The following is a 27,327-nucleotide window of genomic DNA, read 5'->3' as shown; positions in this document are numbered from 1 at the left end:
AAATATATGTAATAAAAATAAATATAAAATGAGCACTGTACATTTTGTATTCTGTGTTGTAATTGACATAAATATATTTGAAAATGTAGAAAACATCCAAAATATTTAAATAAATGGTATTCTATTATTGTTTAACAGCATGATTAATCATGCGATTAATTTTAATCGCTTGACAGACCTAATTAATAGTTTAAGATTTGTATCTTATTAAGCACCTTCCATCCAGGAGTCCCAAAACAGGTTACAAATGAATGGTATATGGGGTAGTGACATTTCTAATCACATATTGAAATTCAGTACATCTAATAATAATGAGATGTGTTAATACAAATATTTTTAAAATGTAAGAAGACACAAGCTGACACTGCTTCAGAGGGAGTGAACAGAACATGACAATTTATTGAGTGATTCATCCCCTGCCGTCCAGGGGATGAATCACTCAATAAAAGAGGTGAGGCTGAGGCTTGTTTAGTCTGCAGAAGAGAAGAGTGAGGGGGGATTTGATAGCAGCCTTCAACTACCTGAAGGGGGTTCCAAAGAGGATGGAGCTCGGCTGTTCTCAGTGGCAGCAGATGACAGAACAAGGAGCAATGGTCTCAAGTTGCAGTGGGGGAGGTCCAGGTTGGATATTAGGAAACACTATTTCACTAGGAGGGTGGTGAAGCACTGGAATGGGTTACTAGAGAGGTGGTGGAATCTCCATCCTTAGGGGTTTTGAAGGTCAGGCTTGACAAAGCCCTGGCTGGGATGATTTAGTTGGGAATTGGTCCTGCTTTGAGCAGGGGGTTGGACTAGGTACCTCCTGAGGTCCCTTCCAGCCCTGAGATTCTATGATCCAGCACTTCTAGCAGGCAGGGTGTGGGGCTGCATCCCTGAACATGCTGGCTAATAGCAGAGGCCTGAGCAGGGGCCTGGGTGGCTGCTGCCCGCGGAGAGCAGCATTGGCTCGGCCACGCACCAGCCTGGGAGCCTCTCCCATCGCAGCCGGGCTGTGCGGGGCAGGGCTCCTCTCTGGGCCAAGCTGTGCCTGGCCTGGCGCCCCCGGCCCCTGCTCCGGCCGCTTGTTCTGCAGACCTGACAGCCGGAGCCCGCCAGCTCCCGGCGAACAGACGGGACTGGGGCCCCGGCACCCGGGAGGGGCGAGGTCGGGATGTCCCGCCGGAGAACCGGGCCGGATGCTCTGCGGGGGGCTCTGCCTGCCCCCGCCCCCCGGAGCCTCAGCCTGTGAGTCATTAACCAGGAGCAGCTGCCGTGGGAAGGAGCCCAGCCGCCTCCCAGCCCCGCCGGAGCCGGAGAGCCCCCGTGCGGAAGGTACGGAGGGGACCCGGCCCAACACGAGCTAGAGCCAGAAACCGGCAAGTGGGGACCGGGCGGGAAGAGCCAGCTCCGCGGCATCCCGGGGGGCGGCAGGGCGAGGGGGCTACCCGGGCCCGAGGAGGGGGGCAGCGGGGAGAGGGGACATCCCGGGGGTGCATTTTGTCCCGCGGTGCCCGTTGCCCCGGTTCTCTCCCCGGCCCCGCTCCCAGCCTCGGGACGCGCAGCCCGGCCGGCTGGTGCCGGCGCAGCCCCTGGAATTTCCGGGGATCAGGTTACCTTCCCCTCCCCCGAAATGCAGCTCATCGCCCGAGCTCCCCGCAGCCCGAAGGCGCCGCTGGTGCGGGTGAGTGAGGGCAGGGGGGTCGGGCGGGCTTCCTGGGTTGGGTGCCCCCCCCCCGGCGAGAGCCCCTTGGGGAGCCCTCCTTCTTGCCGGATGCATCCCCCCCAGTCCCGTGGCGGGTGCCCAGGAGTCCCGGGTAGTTACTGCAGGGCAGGGTTGCGGGGGGGGGGGGGGGGGAAGTGGGGCAATTTGCCCCAGGCCCCACAGGAGCCCCCACGAGAATATAGTATTCTACAGTATTGCAACTTTTTTTTATGGAAAGAGCCCCCGAAACGGCTTTGCTCCAGGCCCCCTGAATCCTCTGGGCAGCCCTGACTGCAGGGTGCTGGGTTCGGGGAAGCTCCAGCCCGAGGTCCCTTCCCCTACCTGCAGCGGCCCCTCCGCGGTAGCCAGTGTAGACTAGACAGTGCCCGGCAGGGGTGGGGGTAGCCCAGGCCCTGCCAAGCTGGTGCCTAGCTCAGTCTGGCCCTGAGAACTGTGCCAGTCCAGCTGGGCAGAGGTGGAGCCCCGCACGTCAGCTTGTCTGCAGCCCGCTCGGGAGCCAAGCCCCTTCTAGCTTGTGGGGCTTCCCTGGTAAAGCCGAGGGTCGGCTGCACCTCTCTCTAGCACGCCCCTCGACATGGATCCAAAGGAGAAACCAGACCAAAGAAAGTAACTGCTGTGATTACAACCCGGACTGGCTTCTTGGTGGCCCCAGCCAGCCATTTATCCTGGCCTCTCTCCAGGCAGCACTGCGCCGCCAGGAGTGAAATAGCAAGTGATTGTCGTGCTCCAGAAAGCGGACAAGGCGCGTTGGCTGGAGAGCAAACTCCCAGGATGGAGCTGCAGGAGAGCTCTGCCTTGGGTGCTGTCCAACGAGCCACGTGGTCAGCAACCCGCTCTGCTGGCCCAGGGACCCCTGCAGGTAGCCACGGAGCCCAGAGTAGGAGCTGTGTCTGTGGAGCCAGGGAAATGGCTTTGAAGTCCTTCTCTGTACCACATGGAGCTCTGGGAAGCTGCAGCTCCGGGCGGAGGCCCAGATGAAATCTCCCCAGGTGCTAGGCAGCTGCTGGGCCAACAGCAAACCTCAAATGTAACACAGAGTGCTAGGAAAGGCCCTTCAGTACCAGAGGCACAGGCAGGAATGCAGGGTCCGTGCAGAGGCTCTGGGAGCCACTCCTGGTATGGCCCTTTCCCACCAGCCTGATGTCTCACTGTGGTGCCTTGGATCAGCCAGGAAGATTTCCTTCAACAGAGCGTTGGAGTAGGCCAGGCTCCCTGCCCTTCAGGCCAAGGTTCACAGCTATCACCTGCCACTGGCTCAGGCACTTTCTTCCCCTGTGGGTATCCCCATAGCCTGGCACGGATTGGCCAGTACTGGCCAATGCTGCACAGCGACCCCCAGACACACCGTGGTGCTCTAGGGTCTCCACACTGAATAGCAAAGAAACCGGCCCAGGGCTGCAGGGTGGCCAGCGTGCTGCTGCTAGAGACCACGTGCAAGCCATGGAACTGGCCATGCAGCCTGCAGCCGCCCTCGGAGATCGCAGGGTGCACTGCTCCAGCGATCCCCACGCCACGCTGCTCTCCATTGCTCACGCCTCTGCCGGAAATAGGAGGGCAGCTGCAATCTGCTCCACTCCGTGCTGCACTTCTGGCAAGTTGGCTGTGGTTGGGCTGCCCTGAATGTGTTGGCTCTGCCCATGGCGAGGAGAAGGGTCAGAACGCCAGCTCCAGCAGTGCCACACTTGGGGGACTTGCTGCCAGCTGCAAAGCAAAGACTGCAGCTCCCCTCTCCCCGCCTGTTGTGCTGTAATCCTGCAGGACGTGCTTCAAATCAGCAGTCAGCAAACGGGGAGGAAACCTCCCTCAAACCTTCTCCCCCGCTAGTTTGGGTGCCTGGGTTCTCCCCAGCGAAGTCGGGCTCCAAATGATGAGTGTGCTAGCACCAGTCCGGAGGGACCGGATCATTGCGGAGCTGCCTCAGGTAAGCAGGCCAGTGCTTCGAGGCGGGGCCAGGGGAGAGTGATGGATACCCGCGCGGGCCCAAGGGAAGAACAGTATCAGAGCCGGGGAAGGAGCCAAGTCCGGGTTCTGCTGCACCTGTGAAGCGCGAGCCGGGGGGATTGTTGGGGGTGCTGAGCGGGTTCTCCCCAGCTTCTCCTCGGTCTGGCTGACGTGGTGCCAGCTCCCCACCCCTCCCCCTCATCTGGGACTGCTCCGTGTGTGGTCCCTGCCACAGGCTGTCCATCCCCTCTCAGCAAGCCGAGCTAGGGAGAGCCGCAGGGCGCTGGGTGTCTCAGCGTGTGTGGCTGGCTGTTCTGGGCAGGCTCCGGGCTGGGTGTCGCAGCGTGTGTGGCTGGCTGTTCTGGGCAGGCTCCGGGGGCATTCCCGCTCGGGCTCTCTTTGGGGGAGCCGTTAGCGGGCACTGCCGACTTCCCAGGAGCTGCCAGCTCACTGTCTGTGCTCCCATTTCAGTGCTTTCACAAAGAGGCCGCCCTCCATTCGCGCTCCAGCTTTCATCCCCAAGTAAGCGGCGCCTGCCAGGAGCAGCGAACGGGGACAGTGGGGTAAGCCGTGCTGGGCCGCGGGGAACTCCCGCCTCCCAAGGGAAGGGACAGAGCCCTTTAAAGATCTCCCGGCAGGCAGCAGCATGCCCCGGACCCTGGGGACCTCATCACGACTGCCCTGAGCCAGCCCAGGCCCGAGCCCGGTTTGGTGCCAGGGCCAGTTTTCGGAATGGAATGGAACCCAATCAGGCTGCTTTGGTTTTTCCCAGCAGCCGGGGAGGGCTGAGCAGTGTCTCTTTAAGAGCCCTGCGTGCTGGGGCATGGCTGGAGCTTACTCACATTGCAGGAATGTGCTGGGGAGGGGAAGGGGAGGAGGTGGGGGTCCTGCCTTGGATTGAGCCTCTCTGCTGGGCCTGATTCCCAGAGAAATGAGACGGGTTGGCCTGAAATCCCCCAGGAGCCAGAACAGCAAGGCAGAGGGAGCTCCGTGCATCCTTGCCTCCCTCTGGCTCAGCAGCCGAGGGGAACCCCAGCCCTGCCCGGCTCAGAGCTGCGTGCTGGGAGGGAGCGGGACGGCCTGTGCCCAAGCCTGTGGCAGTGAGCAGCTGGGAGGAGGGGCCCAGAGCAGGGCAACCATAGGACTTGCTGCTGGAGGTGACTGGGGGGCTCAGTGGGAGATGCCGTGCGCTGGCTCCCCAGCACAGCGCTCAGGGAAACCAGCACCGTCTGAGCCTGGGGGCTGGTCGCCCTGCCAGCTCCCCAGCATCGCGGTGCTGGTCCCCACTCTGTGACCGGGGGCTGCTCCACATTGCTGCTGCCCCAGGACTCGACTCGGAGTCTCCCTAAAGTCCCCTTACAAAGTGCCCAGCCTGCCTGTCGTGGGCAAGGGGGTCTGGAGCCTGGAAACCGCCTGCGGGTCATTCCGCATTGTCTGGCCTCCCTGTTGGATGGAGTCTGGGGGAAGCTGCAGCCAGGTCCAATGTCCAGATCTGTAAAAGCAAAAGGGCTATGGGGTGGGGTGCATGGGGGGAGCAGCGGGACAGAGTGCACGGGGGGAGCAGCGGAATGGGGTGCCTGGGGGAAGAAATGGGGTGCGTGGGGGGAGCAGTGGCGTGGGGTGCATGGGGGAGAGATGGAATGCATGGGGGGAGCAGTGGGACAGGGTGCGCGGGGGGAGAAATGGGGTGTGTGGGGGAGCAGCAGGATGGGGTGCATGGGGGGAGCAGTGGCGCGGGTGCATGGGGGGAGCAGTGGGACAGGGTGCATCGGGGGAGAAATGGGGTGTGTGGGGGGAGCAGCGGGATGGGGTGCATGGGGGGAGCAGTGGCGCGGGGTGCATGGGGGAGAAATGGGGTGCCCGGGGGAGCAGCAGGACGGGGTGCGCGGGGGGAAGGTGAGGTTCAGGTTTCTGAGCAGGCTGCTTTTGACGAACACCTGGAGGAGGGGAGGCTAATTGCCTGGACTCGTTAGCTTCCTGAGCAGATGGAGGAGCCTGCCTGGGTGTCTGAGGTTACCAGGAGACAGCTGCTCCGGCGATTACTCAGTACCCCAGTGGAAGCTGGCGTGCACTGGGAATGGGCAGGGAGCCCTGGGAGCACCCGCTCAGCATGGCAGCGAGTGCAAGCACTGGAGACACCAAACCGTCCCATGGCCCCTCGGGGGGAGGCTGCTGGCCCGGCCACCAGCTGTGGGAGCTGGCGCTGCCCATCCTGGGTGGGGGAACGGGAGCTCACAGCTGACAACGATGTGCCCGGCTATCCCCAGCAGGTTTAAGATCTCCAAGATCATCGTGGTGGGAGACCTGTCAGTGGGCAAGACCTGCTTAATCAACCGGTAGGTGGGGCTGCCTGGGGGTGGGCGGGACTGCACTGCCAGGGCCCCAGGAAGGGGGAAAGGCCCCTCTCTGGGAGGGGGGAAGTGTCGTTTATTATCTCAAGGCCAGGCCCCACTGTGCGGGGCACTGCGCAGACACATAGGAGGCGCGGTCCCTGCTCTCCGGGGCTATGGGGAGTCCGCCAGTGGCCTAGACTGTTCCAGACACCCCTGATCCCCAGGCTGGCCTCCCAGCCCCCGAGTCGGTGCTATGGGGTGTCCCCACTTCCCGTTTGCTTCTGGCGCTGCTTTAGGGGGGCTTTTCGGGGAGGTTTGCCTGGGAAGGTGTCGACTTGTCCAAGAGCAGGCTCAGGGTCTGGCCCCCTGAGGCTCCGGGCTTGTCAGCTCCGTAGAGCTCGGCCTGTTTATTGCTTGGATGGGAGAGTCCCAGGAGAATCCAGGTGAGTCGGTTGAGCAGTTTTCCCCTGTCAGTACAGAACTAATACCCCATCGTGGGCTGCTTAGGACACTGGCTCCCCGAGTCCTCCCTTGGCAGTTAGCTAGACACAGACTGTTCCTTCACTTCCTCTCCCAGTGGTATCTCACTGGGGAGCAGCTGGTACCCAGCTGCTGTGTCGCACCCAAGAGGGGGTTGCATTTCAGTGGTGGGTCCCTGGGTTCCTGGCAGGAAGCCCCAGGGGGCCGGCCCTTTGTATACTGACCCCCCAGCTCCACCGGCTGGGTCTCCCCCGCAGGTTCTGCAAGGACACATTCGATAAGAACTACAAGGCGACCATCGGGGTGGACTTCGAGATGGAGCGCTTTGAGGTGCTCGGCGTCCCCTTCAGCTTACAGCTGTGAGTACCGGCTCAGCCCAGCCTCTCGGCCCTCCCGTCACAGCCACAGCTAACCCGCTGCCCCTCTCCCCAGGTGGGACACGGCCGGCCAGGAGAGGTTCAAGTGCATCGCATCCACCTACTACCGCGGAGCACAAGGTGAGGGCCAGGGTCCAGGAGTGTGCGGGGCACCAAGAGCCAGGGGCTTGTACCCCAGTCCTAATGAGCAGCCTGCTGCAATAAACCCTAAAATCACAAACACACCACCCTGCCGGCAACCCTACCATAACAAACACGTGGCCCTTCCATAACAATCTGGCCCCTGCAGGCCCAGTGCGAACTATCGGCCCTACGCCAAGCACAGGCTGGTGCTCTCGATAACAAGCACACAGGGTTTGTGGGGTCCCTCTCAGCCCTGTGTTGGGTCCCCCCAGCCCCCCGTCTCTCACCTCCTCTCGCTCTCCCCCCAGCGATAGTGATTGTGTTCGACGTGAACGACGTGGCGTCTCTAGCGCACACCAGGTACAGTAACGTCAGCTCAGAGGGCAAAGGGACTCTTCTTGCAGGGAGCGGGTTGGTTGCTGGGGGCAGGGGTGACGGCAGTGTAGGGTGGGGGGGGGCTGGGGGCAATGGCAGCCAAGGGGGGCCTGGGCAGAGGGGAGGGAAGATGGCAGCCAGTAGAGCCAGAGGGCAGGGGGGGGAGCAGGGTTTGTAACTGACAAGTGAGGATTTCTAGAGGTCTGGCTGGGGAGGCACTGGGGGCTGGGGCCTGGGGGAGGCACTGGGACCTGGGGGAGGTGCAGGGGGCTGGGGCCTGGGGGAGGCACTGGGGCTGGGGCCTGGGGTGTGGGATTCGAGGCGTAAGGGGACCAGGCTGTAGGTCAGGGTGTGGGGGTTGGGTGCAGGCACTGGGCCATGCGGGGGCTGAAGGTGGGGGGCTGGGGGTAGGGCTGAGCTGGGGGGCTGTTTGCTGCCGTCCCTAGGGCCGGGCTGAGTGGGCAAAGTCTCAGAGCCCAGGGCCCCGCCTGCCTCCCCGGCTAATGGCCTCTCTCTCGCCCTCCAGGCAGTGGCTGGCCGACGCCCTGAAGGAGAATGACCCCTCCAACGTGATCCTCTTCCTGGTGGGCTCGAAGAAGGATCTGAGTGTGAGTGTGGGTCCCAGCCCCCCCAAGCTGAATGGTGCTTGCCGGGGAGAGCCTGGGGCCACCCCTCATTGTCCTGGGGGGCTCGACTCAGCAAACTCCCTAGGACAGAGCCCTGGGGTCAATCTAGGTCATGGAGCTGCCTTCCATCCCCCTGTCTGTCCCAGCCAGCCCCCAGGAGCCGTCCCCCCAGCACTCCACGGGCCCCTGCCATGGGGCTGGTCCCAGGGCTCAGGCGGTGACCTCCTGTCTCCTCCCGCAGTCGCCTGCACAGTACAGCCTCATGGAGAGAGACGCCATCAAGGTGGCCAAGGAGATGCGGGCGGAGTACTGGGCTGTCTCCTCGCTCACCGGTGAGTGCCGGGGCAGGCTGTGATGAGGGGGGGTCAGAGGGGAGAGGTGCCCCTGGCTGCTGCCTCTCTCGGCCCCCTAGAGTGGAGGCCTGGTGCCCCCAGGGCTGAAGCATAGCCCAGTTTTCCCAGCTGGCATCACTGTTGAGGGTCTGACCACCCTTTGCCCCCCACCCCCACACTCTGCATTCCTGCCCCCAGACCTCACCTCAGCACACTCGTGCCTGTGCCAGCCTCAGACACCGAGCGCCCTCTGCCCCTCTGTGGGCATCGCCCTGGGCACGGCTCACTGCTGGCAGGCGGTGACCACGCAGCTGCCCACGGCTCGGTGTACCCCAGAGTACGGTCCCAGCACTGGCACATCCCCGGAGCTGGGAGCCAGGGACGGAGGGGTCACTGTTGACTCTCTGGGCAGGGGAGAACGTGAGGGAGTTTTTTTTCCGCGTGGCTTCGCTGACCTTCGAGAGCAGCGTGCTGGCCGAGCTGGAGAAGAGCAGCGCCAGGAAGATCGGGGACGTCGTGCGTGAGTATCCACCTCGCGGCCGCTGGGATCCCAGCCAGCACCACCACTGTACACTGAGCTGACGCCCGGGGGCATCTAGCGCTGGGCTGGCTCCGCTAGGTAACCAAGAGCAGGGGCAGGGCCAGGCTCCTCCCCACGCCCTGCAACCCGCCTGGCGCTGCCCTAGGGGGACCCTCCGGCTCTGGGGAAGAGCCGCAGCCAGCTTCCCACGGGAGCTGCAAGTGGGCAGCTGGGAACAGCTGGTGGCACTCCCGACCCCGGCAGGCTTGGAGCTGGCAGCCCGGGCGAAGGTCTCTGTGGCACTGGAGGGGGCTGGGGCGCTCACTGTACTTCCCGGGATCCCACGTGTGCTGCTTTCCTAGGGATTCACAGCACGGACAGCGACCTGTACCTGACGGCGCAGAGGAGGAAATCCAAGTGCTGCCGCTGAGGGGGGACGCCAGCCCCGCCCCGCTGCGTGCACTGAACTCTCTTCGCTACCAAAGAGCTGCTGGCGGATCCCAGCTGTGGGCCTGCGGGGGCTGGTGCCTGCTCAGCGCAGATCCCTCCCCCCGGCTCAGCTCCTGCCCCCGCCGCTCACCCAGAACTATTCCTTCCCTCTGCGCCCTGGGCCGGGGCAGCTGGGAACCACGGCCTGGCTCTGGCTCCTGGCCTGGGGCTGGGCTGAAGCATAGGCAGAGCTGGCGGCACCGCTCCTTGCCCTGACCGGCCTGGTGGGCGATGGAGGCAGTTGAGCATCCCTGGGTCTGTGCCCTGCAGTGCCCCCTCCTAGCTGGGACAGGAATCCCCCCTCCCTCCCTCCTGGGCTAGGGCACAGCGTGGTCTCTGCGTGCCCTGGCCCTGTCCCCTGCTGGCCTCGTGGCTGGTGCTGGCTGGGCAGGGTGCTGCCCTGGTTTCGCTCCGGTGGTGTTAACGCTGCCAGGAGCCGGCCGCGGAGCCAGGCAGCGTCCTGCCCACCTACCGCAACAAGAGTCAGGAAGCAGCTGGAGCAGTAGCCTGGGACTTGCCCCACTTCCGCCTACCGAGACCCTGCTGCCTGCAGAGAAAGGGAAGAGACTGCACAAGCTCGTTAACTATGCAAATCAGTGTGTAATCAACAAAGGGGAGAGGTCTCCTGGCGCAGACGCTATGGAATAAAGCCGAATTTCTACGCTTTTTAAAAAAAAAGAAAATACCCAGTGATTGGGGGTGTGGGGAGCAGTGCTGGCCGGATTTCCCCTGGGAGCGAGGGTGCGAAGCATTCTGTGACGCCTCGGCAGGGTGGGAGCTGCTGGGGGCGGGGGGGCGGTGTGAGGGGCATCAGAACAAGGAGGAAGCAGCTTGGGGCTGCAGCCCCATCCCCCCGGCACACTGACCGCCCAGCAGCTGAGCGCCCAGCCAGCCAGAGGAAGAAGGAGCAGCGTGCCTGATTTCAGACAGACGCTGGGGGCGCTGCCAGCAGGGAGCTGGGCCATGCCCAGACCAAGATTTCCTTCTGCTCTCAGGGAGTAACAGACTTCAGGGAGGCGACCTAGGGCTCCCCAGGGCAGCAGCTGGGTGGGGGTGTTGGCAGAGGTGGGGGCCGGCGTGGGGCAGGTTTGATACGCAGCAGCAAGTGGTGAGATTGCTCCCCAGACGCAGGGGCGCAGCTGGTGTCTGAGCACTGTCTCTGCCCACGTGATGCAGCCATTCTGGAGGGCATCTGTGATTAGTAAGGGTTACATGGCTTAATTGGATTAGACTGGGGTGGGGGAGGGGAAGCAGCTCTTCTGGAAGCTGTGACCCCTCCCTTCCGGCCTCTGGGAGCAGGGACAACCTACGGGCCATGGAGCAGGTGGTCCTGGGCACCTTGGTGCAAGGCTCAGCTGCAGGGCAGGAGATCCCGTTAATTATGCCTGGCCAGGCGTGGTCCCAAAGGCCTGGAAGGACTCCAGCTGGTGCCTGTTGAATTGGGGCATCAGGTGCTGGGGGACACACTGTGAACACTTGTAATGCTCCTGGATCCACTTGCCACCCTCACTGTCCTCGATGCAGATGGCAGCGATGCCTGTGCGACATGGAGCAGAGTGGGGGGGTTACGGCGGGGACCCGGACAACCAGAGGCCCTCGAGCTCAGTGCTGGCTGAGCTGGGCAGTGCCTGGGGAGGGGCCGTGGCGGGAAGGCTGCATTGCTGTTAGCTCAGCTGCGTCCACACTCCCCGTGCCAGTCGCTGTGGGGGGGTGCCACCCTCTGCTGGGCACTGCCAAGGATGGGCAGCAGCCCACACATGGCAAGAACTAACCAGCGCTGTCAATGACGCACGCCAGCCTGTGCCCTCGCCCCAGGAGACAGCCCGGGCCCAACACTGCATGAGTGACCAGTTGCATTATGGGGGGAGTTCACCTTGCTCAGGAACCTCTGGCTGGGGCAGGCCTGATCCCATCGGCAAACCCGACTTTCTCCTGCCCTGTCCGGGGGGCAAGACAACGCGAGGCAGCACCCGGCTCCCCTGGGTCAGGGCGCTGCCTCTCACTGCGGGGACAGACTCCACCAGCAAAGGGGCTGATGCTTCAGGTCAAACTGTGGAGGGGAGAGACTGGGCCCGCCCCCCCGACACCCTACCAGGACTCTAGCCAGTCATACCTGTCTATTTCCTGTAATTTGGGGCACTTAAATGGAGCTGCTCCTTCCCTTGGAGCAGGAGCGTCATAGAGCCATCAACCTGGAGCACCTCCTGGTGGCCTGCTGCAGTTCTGCCAGCGCATCTCTGCCTCAGTTTCCCCTAGTGGGCTTCAGTAAATCCAATGAGGCTTCTATATATTGAACTGCACCCCTTCGGGGGTGTGACGAAGTGGGACTGTTCTTAATGTTTCCTCTGAATACTGTGTGGGTGCCTCAGTTTCCCCTATGCATTTCTTAAGTCTCCAGTGTGCATTCATGGCTGACTGTATCCTAGCAAAAAATGGCCGTGGCCCTTCCCCCCTGCAAGGGGATAGCTAAAGGTGAACAAAGGGGTCAGGTGACCTCCTGGCCCGGGAAAGAGACAAAGCCCAGAGGAGGAGGGTCTGGAGGGTGAGTCAGTTTGGAGCTGTCTGGGGGCTAGGAGTGAGTGCAGACAGGGGTGTCTAGCTCATGGGACCCCAGAATGGACCCAGCTGAGGGATCCGGTTCTCTGGACCTACAAGCTCTGTTTTAGACCGTGTTCCTGTCATCTAATAAACCTCTGTTTTACTGGCTGGCTGAGAGTCACATCTGACTGCGAAGTGGGGGTGTGTGCAGGACCCTTTGGCTTCCCCAGGACCCCACCTGGGCGGACTCGCTGTGGGAAGCACACGGAGGGGCAGAGGATGCTGAATGCTCCAAGGAGAGACCCAGGAGGTGAAGCCGTGGGGGGCAGAGGTAATCTTAGTCCATCAGCCCCACTTATGTCCATCCAGATCCCTCCCCAGCAAGGCTCTCTTGACCCAGACCCCGCTTCCGGAGCCAGGGCTTGTCATCAGCTAGGGGAAGGGTCCGCACAGGGGACAAACCACAACGATCCTGCCTCGAGACAGTAATTCCTGTGCTCTGGGGCTTCTGCTGCTACCGGCTGAAGTCCTTGCATGGGCTAGGGTCTGCTGAGCTGTGGCATTCATAGCACCTCCCTTTCAAAGCCTCTCCCACCAGGCCCACTCTTCCTCAATTTCCCTTCTGGGTGAGCCCCATCACCAGCTTCCTCCTGAAGCCCTCCCCGTGGGAGCTCTCTTATTCTGGGAACTGGGCCTCTCACCCAGAGCCTCTCTCCTCTGTCCCACACGGCCCAGAGCCTCCTTTTTAGCTTGCCCAGGTGTTTCCCTGCCTAATTAACGGCCTCCCATCCCAGCACCTCCAGGTGTTCCCCTAGTCCCAGGTGAACCTGAGTTGCCTCGTTACCCCTTGTGGAGCCTGTCAGAGGCAGGTGGCCCTGACTCCTTCAAAGGGCCAGCTACCCTCCGAGAGGGGCCTGTGTGATAATGGGGGAGGGGGCTCATGCCCTTCTCAAATCTGCCCCACCGAGGTGGGTGCCCCCGCAGCACTGTGGAGACCTCTACACTCGCTCCACTGTGTGAACCCAGATGAGGGGTTTAATGACACAATGGCTGGCCCAGTGCTGGGGACGTTTCAGTTGTGAAAAGGTTTCTGGTTTTCATCACCAACACGGAGATTTCAAACATTTCAGTCCAACGTTCTGGGGTTTGGGTTGGAAACTTTTCAGGGGAAATGTTGGTTAAGGAAAAACCTGAGACTCTTCCAACATTTCCCACGCCCAGCGATCGCCTTGTCCAGGTGGCTCCGTTTCCTGCCCCGCCGGGCTCCAGGCTGGGCGTGATCACAGCCCTTTGGCCAGCCCCCCGCCCCATGCATCATGCTGCCCCCTACCTGCAATCACTCCCCCTTGCTGCTCCACCAGCTGGATGGCAGCGCGCATGGTTCCCCCCGTTTCAATCCACTGGTCCACCAGTAAGACACGCAGACCTGGGGTGCAAGGGCTTGGTTAGGTGGGTTTCTCCCCACAGACCCCTCCCTCTGCTGGCGCCTTGATGCCGTTACCTGCAGCCCAACAGACAGACTCGGGCTGGGGCAGAGCCCTCAGACAGGCAGTAACGGTGCCCGTGGGATGCCAGGGAGGTGCTCTGCTGCTCTCTGGGAGCTCCGCCATGGAGCTAGGCACCTGGAGCAGGTGAGGCGTAGAGGGGGTGCTGGGCCCATGCTTAGGTGAATTCGAGGAGAGGGCCCTTCCCACAGGACAGAAGAGGGGTGGCAGCGCCCGAGGGCAGTAGCCAGGCACCAGAGCCCGGGGGCTGCTGGCCGTGCCTGCCGCAGCTCTCACCTGGCTGGATGGCATCCGTCCTCATCTCCAGCAGCTTCTGGCGGGCCGAGTAGTCGGTGTAGGGCTGCGTGCAGGTCTCCACACAGAGGTGTCCGGCTTTGCGGATGGCCAGGAAGCCTTTCTGCAGGGTGCTGGCTATGGCAGCGCCTGGCACAAGGGCAAGCAGAGGAGTGAATGGGCACCGATGCCCTGGGAGATGGGGCACAGCCCTGGAGGGGCCAATGGAGCTTGTAACCAGCTAGCACAGGGAAAAGACTCTGCCCCGAGCGCCCCAGCAAGGAGAGGGCAGGCCAGCGCCCAGGTGAACCCTTTGTTCACTGGAGGTCAGGTGGTGCCCTCACCCCAGCACGCACTCCCATCCCTAGCCCCGAGGGAGGAGACACCCGGGAGAGGCCGGCGGGTTACCTAGGATGAAGCCCATGGCGTCGATTCCAGCGACCAGGTCGATGGGGTCTTCGCAGAAGGGCTGGAGCAGGTCCGCAATGCAGTCCTGCAGGCCCTGGGGAGACGGCAGAGCTGCTGAGGGTGCCGCCTGCCCGCCCAGTCTGGAGCAGAGATGCCAGCACTAACTGGATGGTGCTCACTTCATCGCTAGGTGGCTGGCCATGGGACCCGGGCCCTCTGAAGGGACACCGCTGGCCCCTGGGTTGGCACCGAGCCAGCCCCCTCAGGCAGCATGGCTGGGAGAGCTAGGCAGCCAGTCCCCTCCTGCTCTGCTCAGTGGGAGCCAATCTGCCAGGCAGCGCCCAGGTACTGCCTGCGTCCCCCTGATCGGCTCAGAGCCAGCGGGTGCCCGGCCAGCGACGCCCTGGGAGCAGGGTCAGCAAGGCAGAGCCCTAGGCTGCTTTCCATGCCCAGGTGTCCGAGTCTGCAGCCCATCGTGTCCCGGGTCTCCATGCCCAGGGATTGGGGCCCATCCTCCCCCTCACTAACCCACCAGCCCAGCACCATGGGATGCCTGGCAGAGACTGGTGCCAAGCAGGCCCTGCTCACTCACCTGGCCAGCTGTGCCCATCACCGCGGGGCTGGGGCGTGGCTAGCTAGGGCGGGTGACCCTCCTGGTTCTCCTCTTCCCCAGGAAACAGGCAGGGCCTTTAACCACCCCCCCCCCCCACCCCCGGCTACACACTCCTGGGCCCAGAAACCCTGCAGCTAGAAAGCTCGCCTCGTGCAGCCCCCTTCCTTACTGGGGGTAGGGGTGGGGGGCCCTACCTGCCGGTGACAGTACAGCCTGGAGGGGTCAAGCCAAGCGTAACTGGGGCCCTTGACATTCGGAGCCATGAGCGCTAAGTACCATCCCGTCTCTCGGCTGGCGGGAACATGCCGCAGGTCCATGAGCGCACGGAGGGGCAGGGCCCAGATGGAACCAGCTGCACGGGAAGAAGAGTCGGCCCTAAATGCGCTGGCGTGGCTGGCAGGAGAGACGCTCAATGGGCACCTCACCCACCTCCTACCGCCCAGCAAAGCGGCTCACTGCAGTGCACCATGGGAGCAGAGAGCAGACCCCCCATGGCAGGGGCCTGCGGCTCACAGGCAGCCCAGGAACCACAGAGCAGCCTGTGGGCCCCAGGAAAGGAGCCGGGATGAGCCGAGCTCAGGGATGAGCTGGCTTTGCACGGGAAGTACCTGCCAGGCCCTCACGTCTGGAGCAGAGTCCAGCCACCCAACTGCTCCATTTACCGGCAGGCTGCTCTCTCACTGCTCGAAACGAGCAAAGTCTGGACAACTTGGCATCCGGGGCCTGAGTCCTAGGCGCTGGAGGTGGGCTCAGTGCTCCAGTGTCTGAAATAAACAACTGCAGGATCCCATGGTCAGGAGCTACCCTGCAATAACAAACCTGCACAGCTCTACACTTGTGAGCAACCCTGCAATAACAAACCAACACCAACCAGTGCTTGGAAACAACCCTACAACAACAAACCAATGCTGCCCAGTGCTTGTGAGCAACCCTACAATAACAAACCTGCGTGCTGGAGCGCACACAACATTCAGCAAGGAAACAGCTTTCATTGTCAAGTTTCCTACTGGTTAGTACAAGCGAGGAGGAGTAAGGCTGGGAGGGGCCTGGCCTCCCAGTAACCCCCTGTCACGGAGTATTGGGGGACTCAGGGCCCTGCACCCCCGGCCTCCTGTGATTCACCATGACTCTCAGCCAGCCAGTAAAGCAGAAGGTTTATTTGGATGACAGGAATACAGTCCAAGACAGGTCTTGCAGGCACAGACAACAGGGACCCCCTCAGTTAGGTCCATCTTGGGGTCCAAGGGCATCCCAGCCCAGCCCCCCTTGGGAGGTCAGAGCCATCTCTGCCTCCCCACCATCTCTCCACCCAGCTTCCAAGACTCTGCCTTCAGCGACCCCTCCCACAGCCTTTGTTCAGTTTCCCGGGCCAAGGTGTCACCTGGCCTCCAACCCCTTCCTGGGTTCTCATGTTACACGCTCAGGTATTCGCCTTCGGGCAGACTATCCTAGTCACACTCCCCTGTCAGCATTCACAGACCACAGTAAGGACAGTCCCAGTTCGTCACATCTCCCCCCTTCAAGACCGAACTGAGCAGGGTCACTTTAGCCAGTGACCCGGGGAAGTTCGAACCTACCCCCGTTCCCATGGATGCCCCCGCATCCCTCCCATTCCTTGGTGAGAATTACACCAGGCCCCTCCAGTCTCACGCCCCCCCTTAGGTCGAGGGTGCTTGATGGCACTCGCAGTTCGCATGTGGGAAGGTTTATGCGGCCTGTGCCCTTTTCCCACCCCCATACCTCTGGGGTTCCAACTGGGCTGTGGACTTCTCCCAGCGCTCCAGTCTGGAGGTCTGTGCTTTGGGCTCTCTTGGTTTAGAGCCGCCCTTTTAACCTTGGCCACCCTCCGGAAAGGATCCTTTATGCTGGGCAAGGGTCCTACAGCTGTTTTCCCCTTGTCCCAGGCCTTCCTCCCCCTCTGACAGGGGTCACAGGATCTGCAGTACTGTTGGACAGTAGCAAAGACCCCAGGCCAGTAAAAGCTCCGTAGCAGCCTCTGCTGGGTACGCCAGGTTCCCTGGTGCCCTGAGAGAGGAATATCACGGGCCCGGCACAGCAGCTGGCGGCGATACTTCTGGGGTACCACCAGCTGCCTCCTGATCCCCCCTGACTCCATCTTCCCTGGGGGAGCCCATTCTCGGTACAGGAACCCCTTCTCCCACAGGAACCTTTTCCGTCCACCTCGTCCCATGGTCTGTACCGCATTGAGGTCGGCCAGGTCCCTTATCTTCCACAAGGAGGGATCTCTCTGCAACTCGGCCTGGAACTCAGCAGCTGGGACAGGGATGGCCACCTGCTCTTTCTCGCCCGCTGGGTCTGAAGCTGCAGCCTCCCTGAGCCGTGTCCCTGGGCGTTCCCTCCCCACCAGGTTAGGGTCCTGCGCCTCAGGCAAGGCACCCCCCCCCCAAGGCCAGGGCACAGTGCCCCTCGCTGGCTCTGACTGCGGGTCACAACCAGTGCCTTTTGGGGGTTGCTTGGCCAGTCCTCCAGGTCCCCCCCCATCAATACCTCAGTGGGCAAATACGGGTGTACCCCCACATCCTTGGGGCCCTCCTTGGCCCCCCACTTCAGGTGTACCCTTGCCACGAGCACTTTAACTGGTGTTCCGCCCACCCCCGTCAGGGTCAGGTAGGTGTTGGGCACCATCTGATCTGGGGCCACCACCTCGGGCCGGGCCAGCGTCACCTCTGCGCCCGTATCCCAGTATCCATTGACCTTCCTCCCATCCACCTCCAGGGGAACAAGGTACTCTCTCCGGAGGGACAGCCCCGCGCCTACCGTATAAACCAAAAACCCTGAGTCTGGAGCATCCAGCCCCCCAGAGGAGCTGGCCTGGAGCTCTCCTCCCTCCTTAGCAGGTGGTACTCTGCCAGCCCCCCTTCCCTGGGAATGCTGCCTCTCGCCTGGCTGGGTCTCTACCCAGTCAACCCTCTGTGGGTTTGGTCTGCTCAGTCTGTCCCTGAGCCTGGGGCACTGGGCCCGTATGTGGCCTTTTTGGCCACAGTGGTAGCAGCCCATGTCCCATGGGTCCCCCCGAGTGGGTCGGATGGTCCTGACGCCGGATGTTCCCCTTTGACGGGGTTTTTCTGTATTTTCCCACGGGGAGGTCCCATGGTGACTCTCTCTCTGCGTTGTGGTGGGACTGTTCCTTTGGGACTCCTCCCTGTTATCTCCTGACCGGCTCTTTACAAACTCATCGGCCAGCCGGCCTGCATTTCGCGGGTTCTCTGGCTTTCTGTCCACCAACCACAGCCTCAGGTCGGATGGGCACCGCTCATACAGTTGCTCCAGTACCAGCAGTTTAATCAGGTCCTCCTTCGTCTGGGCCCCATCAGCCCACTTGCTGGCATATCCTTCCATGCGGACGGCTAGTTGCAGATATGAGATCTCAGGGGTTTTATCCTGACTCCGGAACCTTTCCCGGTACATCTCAGGAGTCAGCCCAAACTCACGTAGCAGGGCCTTTTTGAATAGTTCGTAGTCCCCTTTCTCTGCCTCTTCCAGTTGGCGGTACAATGCCACGGCTTTGGGGTCCAGTAAGGGGGTAAGGACCCGGAGTCTGTCCGCGGGATCAACCCGGTGCAGCTCGCAGGCCGTCTCAAAGGCCTCCAGGAAGTCATCCATGTCCTCCCCCTCCTTGCGTGGGGCCAGGATGCACTTATCAAAGCTCCGTGCAGTCCTGGGTCCCCCCTCACTCACCGCAGCCGGGGGTTCGCTGCCCTTCAATCTCGCCAGTTCCAGTTCATGCTGACGCTGTCTCTCTTCATGCTGTCTCTGTCTCTCTTTCTCCTCCCGTTCATGCTGACGCTGTCTCTCTTCATGCTGTCTCTGTCTCTCTTTCTCCTCCCGTTCATGCTGTCTCTGTCTCTCTTTCTCCTCCCGTTCATGCTGACGCTATCTCTGTTGTTCACGATCCTCCAGCTCTCTCAGTTTTAGCTCTTTCTCCCATTCCAGCCAATTCTGCTCCACGGATGCCGAACGTCGCCGGGAGGATCCTCTGCTGGCCGGCGAGCTTCGCCGGGAGGATCCCCTGCTGGCCCGGGGGGTCACGGCGCCTTCGGTATTTGCTGGGCTCCTCCCCACCCTTCCCCTAGGCATAGGAAGGAGGGGTCTCGGGAAGCCCTCAGCAGCCGGCTGACCACTCCCAGCTGGGACAGACTCTGGTGCCTGCGCTGTATTTGCCAGGCTGCTTCCCTGAGACACAGGGAGCAGTTCATTCACGCGATCTTCCGCCTCCAGCCGGGCAATGAGCTGTTCTTTGGTGAGCCTCCCAATGCGCAGCCGCCTCTGCTTGCACAGCTCCACCAGGTCGCTCTTAAGCCGCTTGGCATACATCTTCCTGCTGGCCACTCACCGGCCTGTGTGCTCACAGCTCCCCACAGTTCCCAGGGGGACCCCTAGTGTGCCAGCCCTTCTCGAGGTCACCACCTCTCTGCCAGGGTCGAGCTGCAGACTCCTCCGCCCCTGGGACCACTCGCTGCGATCCCCCCGGGGGACCCTGTTACTGCAAAAGTCCTTCTCGCTGGTCACACACTCCCGGGGTAATAACCGTCTCTCTCTCACTCTCCAGCACGCCTGGTCCCCGTCAATCCCCCTTCGTTTTACTGCTCCCCAGTCACTTACTGCAGGAAGCGCCGTCCACGGGGTGCAGTAGATCCCGCCGCTGCCACCAGTTGTCACGGAGTATTGGGGGACTCAGGGCCCTGCACCCCCGGCTTCCTGCGATTCACCATGACTCTCAGCCAGCCAGTAAAGCAGAAGGTTTATTTGGATGACAGGGATACAGTCCAAGACAGGTCTTGCAGGCACAGACAACAGGGACCCCCTCAGTTAGGTCCATCTTGGGGTCCCAGGGCATCCCAGCCCCGCTTGGGAGGTCAGAGCAATCTCTGCCTCCCCACCATCTCTCCACCCAGCTTCCAAGACTCTGCCTTCAGCGACCCCTCCCACAGCCTTTGTTCAGTTTCCCGGGCCAAGGTGTCACCTGGCCTCCAACCCCTTCCTGGGTTCTCATGTTACACGCTCAGGTATTCACCTTCGGGCAGACTATCCTAGTCACACTCCCCTGTCAGCATTCACAGACCACAGTAAGGACAGTCCCAGTTCGTCACACCCCCCCAGCCCCTTGGCATCCAGGCAACGCTGCACAGTCCCTGGAGACCAGTCGGGATTGCTCCAGGGGCCCTGGCTGGGCCAACCCTCAGGTCCTTCAGCCCGAGCCCTGGTGCATTTCATCCACCTTCCTGCCCCGTATCCCTCGCTTCCCATGGGCTGCTGCAGCTCATTCCCACTAACGTGCCCCAAGCAGGCACCCTTTAAATGCCCCCAAGCGGGGTCCAAGCTGGCTCAGTACCTGCAGGAGGGTCTCTGCTGTGGAGCCCTTGTCCCAGTGCTTCGGAGCCCTGGAGGACGGGCAGCAGGCAGGCCACACCCACGTCCCTGCAGAGCCAAAGTGCAACTGGACACGGATGAAGCTCCCGTCACAGACAACAACAGCTGGGGAAAGCTCAGGCCGGGGCCAAGGGCCGGTGAGCTCGCAGTGAGTTGTTCACCATCCAGTCTCAGGGCAAGCCCCAGAGAACACGGCCTGGAAGAAGGGACAGGAGGGAGAGGACGCCAAAGGGAGGGAGAGCCAGGGGACGCGCGAGCCTTTGGAGCTCCCAATGGGAGAACACTGGTGTCCTTCCCCTGCGTGAGTGGCCCAAGTGCCCAGTGCAAGCCCAGGATCACCAGGGCCTGAGCCCTGTTCACACAGGGCCTGTCAGTCCTGTAGACAGGCAAGCGACTGCAGCACATCGCAGCCCCCAGCTAACGTGGAAGCTCGCCTGGGTAACCACAGCAGTGTCGCTACGGCAGGCAGCACATGGGCTGGCCCCGGGGGCAGCACCCAGGCTCTGCTCCCGCACCCGTTTGGCTGCACGTGGGACAATCCCAGCTTCTGACTGGCGGAGACAGACCCTGGGTCGCCTGGGACCATGACTGTCCGACTGCAAAGGCAGCTGGTTTCCTGCACACCCCTGCTCAGGCCTGAGTGCTCTACTCACCGGGCCCTCCGGCGGCTCCGCGTCACTGCCTCCACACCCTGCACACAGCTGCTCTTCCTCTGGGGTGGCACACGGCAGCCGAGCTCACCGCAAGTCAGGGCCGAGCTCGTCCCCCAGACTTTCCCCAAGCCTCCTGCACCCACGTGCTGGACAGGCCCTGGAGACTCATTGCAGAGGGAGCAGGGAGCCTCCCTAGTGACCCTGCAGGGTGGAAAGAGCCCCAGAGCCCTGGTATTGCTGCCTAGGGAAGGGGAGCCCAGTGAAGCGCCTTATCAACATCCTGACTCCCCCTCCCCCAGCACTCCTGAGCCATGGTGCCCCCTGCCAGCACTGCTTGAGCCAAGCAAGCCTCCTGAGAGCCAGGGGACCGAATAGCACCTGGGTCTCTCTCGGGACCAGCCCCCAGGGCGGGAGCCTGGGGAGCACGGGCTGGAACCAAGCCCAGCCAGTCCCCAGGAGAAGTATCTGGAGCCCACGGCCGGCTCCTGGCTGCCTGGCACAGTCCTGCCCCGGATTGGGAGCACCCTCCGCACGCAGAGCCGCCCAGTTCCATGCCCTTCACTGGCACTGCCCCCTGGGCTACGTGCCCAACATCTGACCCCTCCTGCGGCCTTTGCTTTGCTCCAGCGGTGATCCCCACGCCCTGGCACTGTGGAAGGGGTAGGGGGCCACTGTCACGGAGGGTGGGGGAGACCAGGCCCTGCACCCCCGGCTTCCTGCGATTCACCATGACTCTCAGCCAGCCAGTAAAATGGAAGGTTTATTTAGACGACAGGAACACAGGCCAAAACAGGTCTTGCCGGTACCAACAACAGCCTCCTCCCCCTTTAGTTAGGTCCATCTGGGGGCCCCAGGGAGGCCACTGCCCTGTTGGGAAGCCCAAGCCCCATCGGGGCGCCCCTCTCCATTTTCCAGCCAGCTCCAAACTGAAACTCCCTCCAGCCTTCTCCTTTCTGGCCTTCCCCTGGCTCTTCCCCCAGCCTTTGTGTCCTTTGTCCAGTTTCCCCGGGCAGAGGTGTCACCTGGCCTCCAACCCCCTCCTGGGTTCTCAGGTTACATGCTCAGGTCTGCTCCCTTCCCCAACACAGGCAGCCCCAGCACAACTCCCCTGCAACCTTCCCAGGTCAATACTCCCCACTCAGCATTCAAATAACACATCAGGAACAGTCCCACTTGGTCACAGACACGCTGCTGCTTTCTTGCTTTGCTGGGCTCGCGTGTGCACAGGAAGAACCTTGTCCCCGGTGTGAATTCATTCTCCAGAGACCCCGTCCCTCGTGCACAAGGACCTTGTCGCTGCTCGCTCGGGGGCTGGGGTCATGGCAGCACAAGGTACCATCGGCCCAGGGCGGGGGAAGCAGCAGGCATCAGGCAGGGGCTTCCTGGCATGGCCTGTCTCCCCCCGTGCCCCCTGCAGGGCTGGCTCACATGCAGGCTGGTGCCTTCACCTGGTTTCACCTGAACAAACGTGTTGAGAACCCCATCGCCCTGTGGGGAGGGCCTGGGCGTCAGCTGGGGGCACAGAGTCCAGGGTCCCTCTCCCCGGCCCTGCAGAGCGAGGCAGGGCCTGTCTGGTGGGGAGCAGGTGCCTGCACTCGAAGGGCTCTGCCTCCTGAGCGGCAGGGTTTGTGCAGCGAGCGGTCAGTCCCCCCAGGGACCCCATTCGAGCGGTGACCCGGGCATGGAGCCCGTAGGCCGAGACTAGAGACTGGGCAGCAATAGAGCGGGGTCCCTTATAGCCACGCAGAGCTCGCAGGCCCGGTGCCCCCTCGATGGCCACCAGGGGGCGCAGTGGGTGAGCAGGTGGGGACGGGATCTCATGCTCAGGGGGATGACAGCGCTCGGCTGGCACCCCGGGAAGCACTGCATCCTCTCTGCTGCTGCACTGGGGCTGGTGCCCAGGTGGCGGAGTGTGCTGGGGCTCGGGGGGATGGACAGGGAGCACGCGGCTCCCCTGAGCTGAGCCCAGGGGCTCGGACAGGCTCGAAAGCAGGTGATGTTGGAAACCAGAGGGTGATGGGGATATGAGTTATTCGCTCAGCTCCCTGGCATCGGGCTGGCTGGTTACAGGCTGCACCCAAGTCAGGCCCTGCCCTCTGCCCCCCACCATGGTATCCGAGACATCTGGCCCCACCCCAGCCTGCATTCCAGACATGGCCCTGCGGGCACAGCCCTGCCCCAGCAGCATGGAGGACATGGCAAACGCTGGCGAAGCAGCGTGGCACCATCACTGTCCATCACATCTGGGACCAGCTCACCTGCTGCCAGGGGAGAGCCCGGCCGTGTCCGTGCCGCAGGTGGGTGCTCCTCTGGCTGGCAATCAGCCATTTGCCGCCCTGCCAGTGCACAGAGGCAGAGACCCGAGCAGATGTACAAAGTCAGAACACTCGCTAGCTGGATGGAAGCGACTGCCCCCGTCCCCACCCACCTAGTGCTGGGCCCCGGCCTGGCCCTGCACCCCCAGCAGCAGCTGGGCGGGGGCCACCGGATACCGACACATGCGGGGACCCCTGTGCTCCTGGGTGGGGGGGTTCGTAATGTGAAAACAGGCTGAGAAGGTAAAACCCAGCTGGCGCCAGGTTGCGCATGCCAAGGTGATGTGACCCCGGGGGTGGCTGAACAAACGTGTGCTCAGCCATGTGCGGACGTTCCCAGTGCGTCACGCTGCCCCCCGGACACGCTCCGCAGCAGAGCGCCCAGCCTGGGCTCCTCTCGGCCAGCCAGCGGGATTGCCAAGAGGGCTCACACATGGCTCATGAGACGAGTGGCCGGCGATGATAGAAATGGGAGGAAGAGGGGGCTCAGGGCCCCAAACTTATTGCACTGGTCACTGAACCTGCATTCATACCTATGTCCCCAGCGATAAAGGCTAGTGCCCCCCCACGACCCTCCCCTCTGGGTCTTGGCCCGTCCTGCCCCCCATGACCCTCTCCACTGGGTCTTGGCCCCCCCGTCCCCCACGACCCTCTCCACTGGGTCTCAGCCCCCATGTCCCCCATAACCTTCCCTACTGGGTCTTGGCCCCACCTGCCCCAGCTTCTCCCGGGGACGCTGCTGGGGCCTGGCGCTAGCTGTGTCTGGGGCCTGGGTGAAGGACTGCGCATGGCTGCATTGTGCTGGGGAACGGCCAAGGTGTTTCTGGCCGGCTGATGGCTGAGACCTTTGTCCGTGCTGTTGGCTCCCAGGGTCCCTGCACATTCCACAGGGGCTTTGGCTGGGGCCAGGAGAGGTGGTGATGCCGCGGTGCCAGGAGGAGCCCGGGCCGGGAGCCAATTGGCCGAGCCGCCCTCAGATGAGCCAGGGCTCGCGTGTAGCTGACTGCACTCCCGTGGGCTGGCCCAGCAGGCCCGGGGAGGTCAGTGGCCATGCCCTGGGGGTCAGGCTGGCTGGTTGTCAGAGTGCCCCACAGAGGCCAGTGTGGACACTGCAGTGTCTGTCATGAGTCCATGAGGCTGGGGTATGGGCCCTTGTCCTCCCAGCCCCCCATCTGTTTGCAGCCCCATGGCCTAGGGCAGCGTCGGGAAGGGCTGAGGTCAGAGAAGCTCCCTCATACCTGCTGGTCCCGGAGCCATGGAGCAGCAGGCTGGGGGTGGGCAGGGCTGGAGTCCCATGGGGACGCCTCTTCACTCCCGGGTAGGAAAAGCGTCATTCCCCCCCTTCCAACCAGCCTCCCCTCCCCTTCAGCCCATGCCCTACCCCACAATGCACCACCTTAGCCCACCCCACAGAATCTGGCCAGAGCACAGGGAACTCAGAACATTGTCTTTTAATAGCTCCCCTCTGAACCCGCGTCCCTCGGCACCCACCAGGCACATGGCGCTAGGAAGGGGGGCCAAGTGCCAGGGCCTCGGCAGGGCCCCTGGCAAAGCAGGGATCCCCAGGAGCTGCTCTGGGGCCTGCGTCTGACTCACAATCCTCATCAGGGTGCTCGACGATGGGCTCATGGGGTGGGACCTGGCAAGGGAAGAGTTAAAGGAATGTAACCACTAATGGAGCAGGCGCAGAGCACGAAATAATGCCAGGGAGCACACAGCTCGGGCACTGCCCCCACGCACTGCAGGACCTCCCCAAGCCAGGGAGCACACGGCATAGCCCCCACGCACTGCAGGACCCCTCTCCCCCAGCCATGGGCGAAACCCCAGGGAACTCTGGAAGAGTCCAGCACACGTACACCCCACTGTGCACTGCAAGGCCCCCCCAGTGCTAAGAAGCATGACCTGCAGCATCTGCCTCCACCCCACTGGACCTGCAGCCTGGGCACACCTTGTCCTCCGTGGAGGAGAGCTACAGGCAAGGACTGAGCAAGGGCCTGGTGGCAGATTTCTCCTTCCACTTCCTCCCTGTGACAGAAGAGGCCTGGTCTCCCTGCCTGAGCCTTGGACGGCATCACCCCTGTGCAGAGCAGGGGCCAAGCAGGTGTGAACGCCACCCCATGGGCGTGGCAGAGAGTTCTGATTGGGTGGCCCTTCCCCTTCCCTGGCCCGCACAGGTGTGACTGTGTGGCACATGTTCCGCCCTGGGGTGTGGCCCGTCACTCCCGATAGGGTGGTGGGACTGCAGGGTTTCCCCTGATTTACAGAGCAGTGGGGGGGGGGTGTCTCGCCAGCCCATGCCCCCAGCTGGGCCAGACGCCTGCTGCCTGCTGTCCTGCCCAGCCTGTCGTGAAGCGGAGTCAGAGCCGGCCCAGCCCCGCGTGCCAGGTTCCCCACAGGCGAGTATCAGGAGCTGAGGGAGAAGAGCCCCTGGGTGACTTACCAGTGAGGATCTCCTCCTCGGCCGGGAGGGACAGTCCCTGATCAGCCGCAGCTGCTGCTCCCGGCTGTGCAGCTGAAAGCTGCTGGAACATCTCAGCTTCTGGCTAACTGTGCTCCCCATAAGCCCCACAGGCTCCAGTACCTTGTGCATGGATTGTGCCTGGAGAGCCAGGGCCAGGGCAAGTGGCTCCCAGCTGCCCAGCTCCTCGTCCAGCCAGCAACTCCAGAGAGCACCCGTCCCCGGAGCCGGGCTGAGACGCCAGCGCAGGGCCGAGTGCTTCCGAAGGGACTGGCCCTGGCCCAGGTGCGCTGGAATGAGCAGGAACCGGGGTTCCATCCCACCAGGTCATAGAGCCGCCCAGAATGGCCAGGGAGCACCGTGGAAATGTCTGAGTCACCGGCATGCTTGGGGCAGGGGGCCGCAGGGAGCGTCGCCCGGCGCTGTTCTCAGGCAGACACTACTGCCAGGCCCACGAGGGAGGTCAGGCCCCAGCCAGGCTCTCGCAGCGCCCCCCTGCAGCCCCTTGGCTCAGGGGTTCCCCCCCCCGCAACAGACACATGCCCAGTCCCTCCTCTAGCTCAGGGATGGGGCCCCTCTCCCAGACCCTGCCTCTGGCGCCAGAGCCGTGTGCTGTTCCCCCTGCCAGGGGTGGTGCTGCTGGGTCTCCAGGGGGCTGCCCTGCATCTGGAAGGTGCAGGGTGCACGTCGCTCCAGGGCCAGCACGGTGCCCCCACATTGTGGGGGGGGAATGGCCCCAGTGCCGGTAACCAGTGCCCAGCTGCCATCTCCTCCCCACAGCCAGGGCAGCCAGGAGGTGCCTGCTGCCAACTTACCTGCCAAGCCAGGGGAAGGGGCTGGAGCAGGGGGAGGATGCTCAGTCCGTAAGGACCTGCAGTACCAGGCAGAGCGGGGTATATATGGCGACAGACAGACAGACGAGTGGAAGGCTGGCTGGAGGGGGTGGGAAGGGACAGACAGACGAATGGAAGGCTGGCTGCGGGGGGTGGGAAGGGACAGACAGACGAATGGAAGGCTGGCTGGAGGGAGTGGGAAGGGACAGACAGACAGACGAGTGGAAGGCTGGCTGGAGGGGGTGGGAAGGGACAGACAGACAGACGAGTGGAAGGCTGGCTGGAGGGGGTGGGAAGGGACAGACAGACGAGTGGAAGGCTGGCTGGAGGGGGTGGGAAGGGACAGACAGACAGACGAGTGGAAGGCTGGCTGGAGGGGGTGGGAAGGGACAGACAGACGAATGGAAGGCTGGCTGCAGGGGGTGGGAAGGGACAGATAGACGAATGGAAGGCTGGCTGGAGGGAGTGGGAAGGGACAGACAGACAAATGGAAGGCTGGCTGGAGGGAGTGGGAAGGGACAGACAGACAGACGAGTGGAAGGCTGGCTGGAGGGAGTGGGAAGGGACAGACAGACAGACGAGTGGAAGGCTGGCTGGAGGGGGTGGGAAGGGACAGACAGACAGACGAGTGGAAGGCTGGCTGGAGGGAGTGGGAAGGGACAGACAGACAGACGAATGGAAGGCTGGCTGCGGGGGGTGGGAAGGGACAGACAGACGAATGGAAGGCTGGCTGGAGGGGGTGGGAAGGGACAGACAGACAGACGAATGGAAGGCTGGCTGGAGGGGGTGGGAAGGGACAGACAGACAGACGAGTGGAAGGCTGGCTGGAGGGGGTGGGAAGGGACAGACAGACGAGTGGAAGGCTGGCTGGAGGGAGTGGGAAGGGACAGACAGACAGACGAGTGGAAGGCTGGCTGGAGGGGGTGGGAAGGGACAGACAGACAGACGATTGGAAGGCTGGCTGCGGGGGGTGGGAAGGGACAGACAGACAGACGCCCCTGCATCTTTCCGCTGGTCTCCTGGGCACTTTACATTCTGAGGC

The 27,327-nt window shown here is 62.7% G+C and overlaps 2 protein-coding genes across 5 annotated transcripts; one reads left to right on the top strand and one right to left on the bottom strand.

Moving 5' to 3' along the window:
• Window positions 1-944: 944 nt before the first annotated feature.
• RAB34 (RAB34, member RAS oncogene family) lies at window positions 945-9,790 on the top strand. Of its 3 annotated transcripts, none has more exons than XM_054008532.1 (11): window positions 945-1,311; window positions 3,461-3,623; window positions 4,115-4,206; window positions 5,911-5,979; window positions 6,714-6,815; window positions 6,889-6,953; window positions 7,265-7,316; window positions 7,858-7,939; window positions 8,199-8,289; window positions 8,702-8,809; window positions 9,172-9,790. In XM_054008532.1, exons 2-11 carry the CDS (start codon window positions 3,567-3,569, stop codon window positions 9,237-9,239), a joined length of 786 nt encoding a protein of 261 aa, XP_053864507.1. In that variant the 5' UTR covers window positions 945-1,311; window positions 3,461-3,566; the 3' UTR covers window positions 9,240-9,790. The 3 variants fall into 3 exon arrangements, with proteins under 3 accessions (XP_053864507.1, XP_053864509.1, XP_053864508.1); XM_054008534.1 differs by having other exon boundaries at window positions 947-1,311; window positions 5,914-5,979; XM_054008533.1 differs by lacking the exon at window positions 945-1,311 and adding an exon at window positions 1,506-1,660.
• An 88-nt stretch (window positions 9,791-9,878) lies between these two features.
• On the bottom strand, window positions 9,879-26,291 carry LOC128825764 (adenine phosphoribosyltransferase-like). 2 transcript variants are annotated; one of them, XM_054008536.1, is made up of 6 exons: window positions 26,268-26,291; window positions 14,830-14,987; window positions 14,023-14,116; window positions 13,618-13,764; window positions 13,167-13,262; window positions 9,879-10,835 (listed from the first exon to the last, which is right to left on the bottom strand). In XM_054008536.1, exons 2-6 carry the CDS (start codon window positions 14,950-14,952, stop codon window positions 10,678-10,680), a joined length of 618 nt encoding a protein of 205 aa, XP_053864511.1. In that variant the 5' UTR covers window positions 14,953-14,987; window positions 26,268-26,291; the 3' UTR covers window positions 9,879-10,677. The 2 variants fall into 2 exon arrangements, with proteins under 2 accessions (XP_053864511.1, XP_053864510.1); XM_054008535.1 differs by lacking the exon at window positions 26,268-26,291 and adding an exon at window positions 19,989-20,064.
• Between the last annotated feature and the right edge of the window lie 1,036 nt (window positions 26,292-27,327).

Source organism: Malaclemys terrapin, chromosome 18 (assembly GCF_027887155.1).
Source record: "Malaclemys terrapin pileata isolate rMalTer1 chromosome 18, rMalTer1.hap1, whole genome shotgun sequence".
Lineage (NCBI taxonomy): Eukaryota > Metazoa > Chordata > Testudines > Emydidae > Malaclemys > Malaclemys terrapin.
This window is presented reverse-complemented; position numbering and strand designations above follow the sequence as displayed.